Here is a 12,747-nt window from a genome sequence, read left to right on the forward strand (position 1 = left end):
CAACACTTTCCGAGAACTAGGACACACATAGAATAAAGTGTACTGACTTAAAATGTAAGGCTACAAACAGCATGTCATGGGTGAAATAGGTTTAACCTGGACATATCAACTGAGGATTCTCGAAAAGAACAAAGTGAATTTACACGTTTAAGATAAGAAAATGGAAAGATCGGGTATGGTGGAAATCCAAAGAAAGGTAGCATAGTTCGAAATGAAAGAACAATGAGGCTAGGGGAGTAGATGATTAAACAATAGCAACGAGTGGTAACTCTCTCCGTATACAAGAAAAAACAAAAACAAAAAAACGTACACAACATTATTCGCCCTTATCCAAATCTGGACCCCGTCGTCGTCATACCAGGAAAAAGTCTGACAGCTGGTGACGTCACGCCAACAAAAACAAAACAACTTAACCCCCAGTGACGTTATCTGACTGCGTTAACTGCGTCATGACATCGTCACGGAATGCCCGCCTGACCCCCTCCCACCGCCCTCTCCCCGTGCGCCAATGACGTGTCGCCAGCTTTCTGGCTGTCGCGCCGAGCAGGACGCGGAGGGAGGGAGGTGGGTTTGGGGATGGTGCTGACGGCCTTCCACTGAAGCTTCTGATGGAAGATCTTCACCGTGTTCCGCTTCGGCCTCCAGGTCACCAGGTGTCCCGGGATCGTCGCTTTCGCCGCCGCCGCTAAACCCTCTCCACCTTCTGTAGAACTTCCCCAGGACTTTTCCTTCACCCCTGAAGATGACGCGTCGTCCGGCGTCCCAGCAAAAGCGGAAGGATGGATCGCTGTGGAGGAGGAGGTGGTGGTGGTTCCCCGAACCGAGTCCAGCACCAACACCAACGATCCCAGTGGTGAAGACCGGAGTGGTGACGTTAGCCGCAGAGGGGCGGCGTCCGGACAGGGGAATGGCGTAGGGACAGACGTTTGACTCATCATCGTACGACGTGCGTCTGCTCGACGACGGTGAACCCTCGGTAGAGCTCGCACTGCAAGACGTCCCTACCGAGGTTTGGGAGCCTCTTCTTCTTCTGGGGAGGTCTGAGAGGGTGGAAGAGGAACGCCTGCCGAAGCGAGGGGACTGCTGGAACCCCGACATGCTGGTGGTGGTGGTGGTGCCGGAACCACGGCGGTGAGGGCCCGGGTCGTCCGGTGGAAGAGGAGGCAGCCAGGACAGCGGGGGTCTGGGAGAAGCGTAAACGAACGTGTCTTTTTGTTGGGTCGTCTTCTGTTTGGCTTTCTTCCACAGGAATCTGTGAACCATAGGGGAAAAAAACAATAACAAATATTATTATCAGTAATATCATCATCATTATCATCATCACCATCATTATTATTATTATCAACATTATCATCATTAGTAGTAGTAGTAGTAGTAGCAGTAGTAGTAGAAGTAGTAGTAGTACTTTCATTATCATTATTTTCATATCTGTCATATTGTTGTTGTTAAACTAGGTTGTGTGTGAGTGTATGATCGTTTGTAGCGTGTTTTTACGGGAATAGGTGTGATGTTAGTTCATGCCGATATTTTCTCCCCCCTCCACTAGACCTTGAGTGGTGGTCTGGACACTAGTCACTCGGATGAGACGATAAGCCGAGGTCCCGTGTGGAGCATGCACTTATCGCACGTAAAAGAACCCTCGGCAACAAAAGGGTTGTTCCTGGCAAAATTCTACAGAAAAATCCACTTCGATAGGAAAAACAAATAAAAAGTGCACGCAGGAAAGAATACAAAAAAAGCTCTCCCTGGGGAAGAGCAGCCCGAATTTCACACAGAGGAATCTGTTGTGATAAAAAAAAAGGAAAGAAAGAAATACAAATGCAACAATGACAACTGCTGCTGCTGATGATGTTACGAATACTGCTGCTACTACTACTACTACTGCTGCTGCTAACACTACTACTACTGCTGCTGCTGCTGTTGCTACAACTGGTACTGCCGCTGCTACTACTTTTTCAACTACTGCTACTGTTACTATGCTGCTGCTCCTATTGCTGGTGCTACTACTTCAACTACTGCTACTGTTGCTACTACTATTGCTGCTACTGCTACTACTACCACCACTGAATGACTCACTGACCGTTTCCGACGACGAGATGTGGAGGCTTCTGAGTGTCTGACTGAATGCTGTCCAGGTCTTGGTCCCTTCTGTGCTTGTCCGTTCTGAAGATGTCTTGGGTTCAACAAGACTGCAACCAAATGTCAGTGTTGAATTAGAAGAATGCTTTGTTCCATTTTTGTGTTGATGTTTTTTCTCTCCATTCCCACCAACCTTCGTTTTGCTGGACTAAATTTGTCTTTATCCTTGGGCTGTTATATATATGTAACACACACACACACACACACACACACACACACACACACATATATATATATATATATATATATATATATATATATATATATATATATATATATATATATAAGTAGATTTCTTTGGCTATATGCTCAATTTGATTTTCTTGTCAAGGAAAAAAAAAAAAAAAAAACTTGGGAGAAAGGGTGAGAGCGAGATTCGAACCCAGAACCTCACGGACATTGCATTGGCAAGATAAGCGTTTTAACCATTCTTGCGACCTTCCTCCTAAAAAGAGTGAGACAAGAACTGGAAACGGGAAAGACAGAAAAAAAAAACAAAAAAAACCCAAAGAAACCCTTACTTTCATCCCCACTCGTAGCATTGTCATCCGAAGGGTTGCTCTCGCTGCTGGAGGGAGTGAGGGATTTTCGGGGCAGGGATCGGGAGCCGACAGAATCCCCCATGCCGCTGTCGTCATCTAGCAGTGACGTGGAACTGGCGATGCTGACGTCATCGGCGAAGGTGCTCTCCTTGCGAATGTAGAAGGCTGGCTGGGGTGTCTTGAAGGCTGGTTGTGTGAAACAGGGGGGAGGGGATGGGGGAAGGAGGAGAGTTGTGAGTGTTCGGCGTTTTGTGTGTGTGTGTGTGTGTGTGTGTGTGTGTGTGTGTGTGTGTGTGTGTGTGTGTGTGTACGCATGTGTGTATTTCGGGTCTGAGATCTTTGTGTCTATCTGTCTCAGTCTGTCAGTGTGTCTTTGTCTCTTCTCAGCCTCTTCCCTTTTCTGTGTGCCTGTATGTCAGTCTTGTGTCTTTGTGTCTTTGTGTGTGTGTGTGTGTGTGTGTGTGTGCGTGCGTGCGTGCGTGCGTGTGTGTATGTGTGCGCAAGCGCGCGTGTGTGTGTACTATCTTTATCTCTCAATCTCCCTCTCTTTCTCGCTTACACATGCACGCACGCACGCTCGCACGACGCATATAAAATACACACACACGCACACAAACACATCTAAACATTCATGCATTACATCTAATCATTCATGCATTGTCTACGTTTTGTTAATTTGCACACTGAAATAAATTCATTCAGACCAGTTGCTTGTTAGTTCTTCATTTCTTTCTTTCTTTTTTTTTTTTTTGTTTTGTTTGAGTTATAGTCTTTTCTTCATTATTTGTAACCTCTTCAAAGCCTACCATACGTTCTCTTACCACCACTACGTTATCCAACTCTCCTTCTCCATCCCCACCACCCCCACACCAAACCCCCTCTCTCCCTCTACCGTCACCAACTCGAGACCAACACGAATATGCCTTTAGAATATCATACACAGTTTTACACTCACCTTTATCAGACTGCAGGTTCCTGTAAACAAATCATAGTGAGTCAGTTACCCGGTAATCGAGCAGAAATAAAATGGTAAAGGTATGAATGAATCAAAAAAGAAAGAAAGAAAGGGAGAAAGAAAAGAAGGAAGTAAGGCTAAAATCACGTGCTACATACGTGACGTAAACACATGCCTTAACTGATTATATATGTATGCACACACCACGCACAGAAAGAGACACACATGCACGCGGTCACGCGCGCGCAGACATACACACAGGTAGAGGAATGTACATCTGTCTGAGTCTGTCTGCGTGCACACATACTCACACACACACACACACACACACACACACACACACACACACACACACACTCATACTCACTCACTAATTCACTCACATACACAAAAAATAACACAGGCTAACTATTACATACACATACGTACGCACACACATACGCACGCACGCACACACACCTTCACACTTACTTTCACACACACACACACACACACATACATACACCTTCACACTTTCACACACTTTCACACACACACACACCTTCACACACCCCACCCCCGACACACACACACACACACACACACACACACACACACACACACACACACACGCACACACCTTCAAACAGAGAGAGAGAGAGAGAGAGAGAGAGAGAGAGAGAGAGAGAACTCACCACCGACGCCTCCTCTTCGCCCTGTACACGAGGCAGCCGATGACGAAGACGCAGACGACGATGAACAAGAGACAGAGGACGGCGACGAGGAGAGGGAAGTGGAGGCGGGTGGAGGTGAAGGGGTTGGTGGAGGGTTGGGGATCTCCCGAGGAGTAAGGCATGACCAGCTCGACCGGCAGAGGGGCAGTGGTCAGTCCTGCTACAGGGGTACCGTCAGGGGATTGCTGTAAAACCTGAAGGAATTGAACACGGGGGATACTGACTGAATGGATGGATAATAAACAGCTCTTTAGAGACTGGCTACTGATTTTTTTTCTATAGTGGCTTTCGTGACAAGTCTCCCAGGATCGCCCGGCTGTGTTTTTTACTTCCATAAACGAAAAGCTATCCACTACTTTTTGTTATGTTTTTGGAGAGACCGTTTGAGGGGAAGGGCGGGGGTATTCGTGGTAATTGGACTGAAGGGAATGAAAGAAGAAAAAAAAATGAAGAAAGAAAGAAAGACACAAAGGATCTTAGGATGGGTGGAAAGAAGACAGAAAGGGAGAAAAGGAAGGATGGGTGGAAGAATGAAAGCAAGGAATGAAGGACGGATGGGAGGAAGGATGGAAGAAAGGGAGGGAGAACGGAAAGAGGAGAGAAAGAAAGAAAGGTATGAATGAAGGAAGAAAGGATGGGATGGGCGGAAGGAAAATAGGAAGGAAAGAAAAATGGAAGGAAGGAAAGAAGTGAGAACGAAAGGCCGAGGGGTCTGGGGCGTGGGGGTGGGGGGGCAGGGGGGGGGGCGGTGGACATTCTTGATATTGGGGTACTGTTAGGGGTTTGCTGTAGAACCTGAATAAAAAGAGCAAATGAATGGATGGTGGATAGCGGAAGGATGAAAGCATGGAATGAAAGGAAGGAAAAGAGGAGGGGAGGATGGGAGGAAGAAAACACGGAAGGAAAGAAGAGAGAGAGGCAGGGGGAATGAGGAAGGAAGGAAGGAAGCACGGAAGTAAGGATGTTCCGGAAGAAGGAATGGAAGAAAAGGACAGAAGGAAGGGGCAGAGGGAGGGATGAAGAAAGTAAAAGTGGGGAAAAAAATGAAGCAAGAAAGAGAAGGATAGATCGAATGGAGTTTAACGACCTGCAGGCTGTTTCCCTTTAGTATGTCAAGAATGAACTGAAGGATAGCATTATGTCATTGTATATTATCGTGTGTGCGATCTACACTGTACTCATGAACAGGATTCTCGATACAAAAGATTTGCAAAAATGACGTTAGAACATCCACGTACTTTCTGTACACTGTACACTTTCCTTAACAAGGATGCTTCCCACTTAATCTTCAGGCCTTTGACACAGAGAGAGAGAGAGAGAGAGAGAGAGAGAGAGAGAGAGAGAGAGGAGGGGGAGAGAGAGAAAGAGAGACAGAGAGAGAGAGGGTGTGTGTGTCTTTGTGTGTGTGTTTGAGTGTGTGTGCGCGTGTATGTGTGTGTCCGCATGCGTGTGCGTCCTACAATAAATATTTAAAGCAACAACAGCAACAATAACCCCAACAAAAAGCCCACACAAGCAAACATTACGAAAAGCAACTATCACCCGTGGACTTCGATAAGCCAGATCTGGGTGAGAAAGGTCTTTGACTCCAATATGATATTCTTGAGACCATCCTCTAACAACAAGAACAACAACAACCAATCTGTTTACCTGGATCAGGCAGGCAGACTGACTGGCACACAGGCAAACAGATAGACAGATCGACATACCTGAAGGATTTCATTCTGGGTGAGAAACGTCTTGGGCCCCATGACGTTGTTCAGACCATCTGCCGAGGTGTCCTCCACCACGTATATCAGCGCTAGTGAACTGCCCACGGTATCATCATCACCGTTATCAGAACGAACTGTTATCATCATCATCAACGCCATCACCATCATCATCAACGCCATCACCATCATCATCAACGCCATCACCATCATCATCAGCAGCACCCCCGAAAACGGAGTATGGCTGCCTACATGACGGGGTAAAAACGGTCATACACGTAAAAGCCCAGTCGTGTGCATACGAGTAAACGTTGGAGTTGCAGCCCAACAAACGAAGAAGAAGATGAAGAAGAATCAGCAGCAGCAGCATCTTTAGTGTTATCATCTTCATTATCACTATCATTATCTTCATCATCATTGCTACCATCATTTTCGTAAAAAGAGTTATCATCCTAAACACTCGTCATCATCAACATCATCATCAGAGAGAAAGAGAGACAGAGAGGGGGGGGGTACATAGAGAGACAGAGACAGACAGACATTGAACAAAAAGACAAATTCACCTTGCAGCCAGCAGACGTCGCCTGGCGGATGTTCCATAAGCGATGACGTCATAGATGCCCACTCTCTGCGTGGCAGTGAAAAGAGCCTGCAGTTTGTGAAGGAGCGTGCTTCTGAAACACAGACGCGTTGTTTTTTTATGGCACGTATGCACACGCACGCTCACACATACACACACACCCACACAGGCCTCACCTCCACCGCAGACAGACAGACAGACAGACTGACACACACACACACACACACACACACACACACACGCACGCACACACACACGAAACGAAACAACCCGTTCACGATCTGTAAATACGGTTTAATTCGGAAGACTTACAACCTCACGATCCGTAAATACGGTCTAATTCGGAAGACGTACAACCTATGAGTGGAAAAATTTTGTTCTATTTGTTTAATTCAAATTTGGTACTGACGAAGTATTTCCAGAGAAAATGAATTTGCTCAAGTTTACCACGGACACACACACACACACACACACACACACACACACACATAGGCACACAGACATCCGAAAAAATGTGTTATTACATAGACTCACGCCATAGACTTCCAGGACTTGCTGATACGATTTCTGGTATATTCATCTGCGCCTCCACAACACACATTTCTCATTTTTGGCTCACGTGTGTGTTTACACACAGTGCTCAAGACCTTCATCACCAGATTTCAAAGACTCACTTATAGGCATCAGGCCGCCAGAAACAATATCGTAAGCCACCAGCCTGCAGGAAAGATTCTTTCAGATGACCCATCAGCATGGAATCAAGAAAAAGGATACTGAGCTGGTTTAACACCACCGACGCAAACCTCAAAATAACATCACCTGAGAAGCGCTGGAGTGGAATCTTCAAGGGGAAAGGCATACCGAAGCAGATATGGAGAAAATACACGGATGACAAGATGAAGGCAGCTGGATGGATACAGGCTCAGCAAAGAAGGACAGCCCAGATCCAGCAGCGCTGGAGGAGTGCTACTGTGACCCCTTGCTCCTCAAAGTGTCCCAGGGAATTCGTTAAGAATATCAAGTAACTATATTGCCTGTATCACCTATAAAGCTATGACGATTTAATCCTTGTCGTATTTCGCAAACCTATGTCCATTCAGGAAATCACATGGGGCACACTGTGCTCGTGTTTTTATGATTCTCCTGAAAGAACTGTTAAAAACAAACCATTTCATCCTGGAATATGAAATGTCTGGACAGAGAGGAGATAGAGGAATGGTACATGCATAATTCACACATGTAAACGGAACAGAGTTTCACCCAGCATGAACTATTATCTTATAATGTTGATTTCAAGTCACAGACACACGCACATCAATAACTTACTTTTGAGTTTCCAACTGTGACACGTCCAAGTCCAGCTGAACGGCGACAATATGTTCGTATTTGTCGAAGGTATCGACACGAAGCGTGGCCATTTCTGATTTGACTGTGCCGTCTGCTGCAACGACTTTGCACACGACCCACAGGAAGTAGACGGAGCTGTTTGCAAGTCGCTGCGGATCTGAGACAGTGACCTCCCCTGTTTTATCGTGGATGGCGAAGGGTCCGAGAGTGTCAACAGATAAAAACGAGGTGGAGGAAGTGGGGGACTCTGTCAAGTTGAAGTCAGCTGCTGTCAGGTGATGCACGATCTTGTATCCAACAGAAAAGCGTACATGAGATATGAGAGAGAGAGAGAGAGACTGAGACTGAGACTGAGATGTTTTATTCACTCAAGGCCATAGCCCCATATGAATGAAGGGCGATAATACAGTATAGAGATGTCACCATACTATCAGTAAACATTCACCATTTTCACAATTAGTTAAAGAAATTATGATAATACCGTTTCTCTTAACTTAAAAGCTTTGTGTAAATACAATGCGAGATTACGTATGACACCATAATCAGATGATGCCATCAATAAACATAATTTAAACAAACATGGACGTTCATAATATTTCTTTGGAATAAATCTTTCGCGAAATCCATGCAACACAGGACACATCAAAACAAAATGCACTTCATCTTCATTTGACAGCTTGCACAAAGGACACAACTTCTCTGTGTGATCAACAATCTTATAACGATATCTGTGCATATGAATTTCAGAAATGCCAAATCTAAATCTTGTTAATAAAACTCGTAGATATCTTTCCATGTTAAACAAAAGATAATTCTTTACTAAATGTGTAGAAGTATGAGATCTGTAGAGACAGAATCTATCACTTGACTGAATATGATTTTCCCAGTTTTGCCATCTACAGTCTATCAAACGCTGACGAAAAAGTTTCAGAAACATATTTTCATTACCTACTCCTTGATATTCCCAAACATATCCAAAGCCCAGTTCACAGAGACAAGTTCGTACATTTGACGCCCAGTTCTTTTTACCTCTAAAATCTAAATCATACAACATATTATAGGATTTACGTGGCAGTCTGTTTTCATTCATTTTTAGTAATTTAAACCAGTATCGAACACATCTAACTGCAGAATTTATATAGATTGGATGTCTGTTCGTCTCTCCATATACTAAATCGTTAGGTGCCTTCATTTCAACTCCTAAAAACTTTTTCAGTCCAAATAAATGAACGGACTCACATTGTATTGTAGCATTTTTATCTAGACCCCATAATTCTGAACCATATTGTACGATGGGCTGTATCTGAGTATCGAAAATCTTAATAAAAATATCCAAAGAATTATTGTTTAATAAAAAGAGTTTCTTCATAATATGTAACAGCACATTCTTTGCTCTGCTTGAAAGATCCCTGCATGCAGCTACAAAACTCAAACGAGTAGAAAATAGGATTCCAAGATATTTGTAAGCATTGACAACTGGCATATCAATACCACCATACACCCACCTTTCCCTTGCTGCCAAATAACCACCTTTCCTAAAAACAATAATATTACTTTTATCTAGATTAACATTTAATTGCAATTTAGTAGCTGAAGTTTTTAAGTTATTCAATTGTGTCTGTAAACCAATAGCTGTCTCTGAAAGCAAAACAATATCATCAGCAAGTAATAATATAAACAGTTCTATAAAATCAATTGTGAATCTCGCACCATGTCTTCCTCTGTCTATCACTTCTAAAGCCAATTCATTTATGAATAATGAGAACAAAATAGGACTACAAACATCTCCTTGCTTTACTCCTCTAGTGCAATTGATATACTCAGTAAGTTTGTTACCACACCTAACTCTTGTTTTGACAACATTATACATACTCTTTATACATTTAAAAAGCTTTCCTGTTATGCCATGTTTTGCCAGAACTGGCCATAATAAATTTCTATTGATAGAATCAAAAGCTTTCTCAAAATCAATAAATGCTACGTAAAGTTTACGATTAAGAGAAAACTGTTTCTGAACAAATGCCAAAAGAGTAAACATATGATCAATTGTGGAATATCCTCGTTTAAAACCAGCTTGGTGTTCACCTGTTATATTGTTATATTCTACATACTCCTGAATCCTATAATTAATAATTGCACTGAATACTTTACTGCTGATATCAGATAATGAAATGCCTCTATAGTTATTAGTGTTATTTATGTCACCTTTCTTGTAGAGTGGTAAAGTGATTGACTCACACCAATTTTCAGGAAAAATACCCCTATCGAATAAAGCATTAAAGAAAGTTGTCAAAAAAAGTATTAACTGATCACATGGTGATTTCAAAAATTCTCCAATTATCCCATCAGGACCTGCAGCTTTTCGATTCTTTAGTTTTTTAAGTGCAATTAAAATTTCTTCTTTAGATATTGGACGATTCATAAACTCGTTTTCCACTTCAGGTAAGCTATGATCACTGATAATACAATCAAAATCTTTATCTAACAAGGCTTTAAAATGTTTAAACCAACAATCTGCAGATATGTCATTCCTTGGCTGCCTCTTTTTGGACGAAATTTTTTTCATACATTCCCAGAATTCTTTTTGATCTTTAACAGATGCTATCAAATTGTCTAGTAAGCTTTTGTTATGCTGTTTTCTCTTATTCTCACATAGATTTTTATATTCTTTTCTAGCTCTTACATACACAGTATTATCATCCTTATCTGAAGTTCTACGAAACCTTCTAAGTAACCTGCGAACTTTTCTCCTTTGACATTTACATTCCTCATCGAACCATCCCTCTTGCTGTTTATTATGTCCCACACTAAAAGTTTTCTTCATACAAGTTGCACATTCTCGAATACATTCATTGAACAATTTTAAAGCGTCATTTATATTCACATCAATGAGATCCAAAGCCATTTTCAGTTTATCATTAATTTCTTTCTCTGTCAATTTACTATGGAATTCCTGCCTAAACTGTTCATTCCACTCAAATTTTTCTATCACCTGTATGGTATCACAATCATTACTTTTAACTAGGTTATTATTTGAAAAAGAAATACGACACTCAAGAGGAAAATGATCAGATTCAGTTCGATCAGCAACACATAATTCACATACATCATAAACAAGTTCATAAAAGTCATTTGACAAAAGAAAATAATCATTGACACTGCTTCCATTTTCGCCTGTATATGTATAGTGACCTTCCTGGTCACCGTTACACATTCCATTTAATATTGTCAAACCTAAGGCAGTGCACATGTTTAACATTGACTTACCATATACATTTATGTGTGTATCCTGAGAATTACGATTACAATTCATTGAGCAACTTTTGTGATAAGATCCAATACTGTCATTCGATGATTGTGAAGGAGAGATATTAGAAGTTCTGCTGTTAAGATCGCCACACAAAATTATATAAACATCACAGAGTTCTAACAGCAGATTAGTCAGACAATCTTCAAGTACAGATATACCATGATCATAATCAAAATAAGCATAAAAAGGAGAACCTTCTGGTGGTACATAAGTACATACAAAGAGAACATCTTTCGAAAATCCAAACAACTGTTTATCAATAATAAATGCACATATATTTTCATATTTTATTTGTAGTTTTCTTATGAAGGGACAAAACTCATTCCTAAACAAACACACAATACCACCCGATTTCCTCCCTTGTCTGGTAAATTTAATAGCTGGTTTATAATACATTGAAAAACCAGGAAATAAATCTGTTTTACAATTTTCTTCAAACGTTTCAACAATGCATACGAAGTCAAAAGACGACACATATGTAGAAAAATCATTAAACATGAACTTAGAACGCAAACCATTAACGTTCCAAGAAAGAAAGGAAAAAGATCTTGAACTATTTACAGCCAAAGGGTTCGAGGGTCCGGGAGACGAAAAAGAGTTACTATTTACAGAATGTTTCGTGTTTCGATTTCCTTCCGGGCTGGAATGCACCCTGTCCTTTTCCCCCATTGGGCTAACATCCAAAGCACGAGAAACTTCAAGTGAGTTCTCGTTTTCTAACTGCGCCTTTCCACCCGAGCGTAAACTTTTGTTCCCTGAATTCCCACGTGCTTCATTTGAAATACCCGGGGAATCGCGTGAATGAATCGAGGAAAATTTATGTGTCAATATTTCTTTTGAAACCGTGTCAGAATTGTCCGTCTCCAAATCATAAAAATCATGAAGCCGGCCTTCTTCCTATTTCGTTTCTTTCAAACGGTCTTGCGAGTCCAGGAAGTATTTTTTTCCATCAATGTAAAGATGGTCATAGATCATACGGACTTGTTTTCCATCACTCCTAGCTTTCTTTAAGTGTGGGCTTAACTTCCGTCTTATCTCTCGAACCCTCTCTGTAAAATCTTCGCCAATAAACACGTTTGTGCCCTTCAACTTCTGCTTAGCTTTAAGAATTTTGATTTTCTGCTTATAGAACGAACAGCAAGCGATTATTGGGGAGTCTGCCTTCGCATTCAATCGGTGAACTCGTTCAAACTCAAAACTATCTGAAAGCTCCAGTGTGTCAGTGATCAAGTCCTGAACCCGTTCTTCACATCGTTCACTTGTTTCTCCTTCTCTTTTATCCATTCCGTAAAAAATTAGATTGTTCCTTCTAGACCTGCTTTCCAGATCATCACATTTATTCTCTAGATTCTTTACCTTAGTCGTTAAATCATTGTAATTTTGTTCGAGAACGTCATTCTTCTGGCGTAAATCCCTCACCTCATCCTTGAGCCCACAAACAAGTTCTTGCAA

At 42.0% G+C, this 12,747-nt stretch overlaps 1 protein-coding gene across 1 annotated transcript in view; it reads right to left on the reverse strand.

The window, feature by feature from the left end:
- The window catches only part of LOC143284662 (protocadherin Fat 4-like), a 27,335-nt gene continuing 14,588 nt past the window's right edge, over positions 1-12,747 (reverse strand). The window contains exons 14-21 of the mRNA XM_076591576.1: positions 7,965-8,272; positions 6,622-6,732; positions 6,059-6,158; positions 4,311-4,543; positions 3,637-3,656; positions 2,661-2,867; positions 2,081-2,189; positions 1-1,252 (exon numbers count right to left, since the gene is read on the reverse strand). Of these exons, the coding sequence (XP_076447691.1) occupies positions 448-1,252; positions 2,081-2,189; positions 2,661-2,867; positions 3,637-3,656; positions 4,311-4,543; positions 6,059-6,158; positions 6,622-6,732; positions 7,965-8,272 (1,893 nt within the window). The 3' untranslated portion in view covers positions 1-447. The remainder of the gene's footprint in view (positions 1,253-2,080; positions 2,190-2,660; positions 2,868-3,636; positions 3,657-4,310; positions 4,544-6,058; positions 6,159-6,621; positions 6,733-7,964; positions 8,273-12,747) is intronic.

Source organism: Babylonia areolata, chromosome 8, assembly GCF_041734735.1.
Source record: "Babylonia areolata isolate BAREFJ2019XMU chromosome 8, ASM4173473v1, whole genome shotgun sequence".
NCBI lineage: Eukaryota > Metazoa > Mollusca > Gastropoda > Neogastropoda > Buccinidae > Babylonia > Babylonia areolata.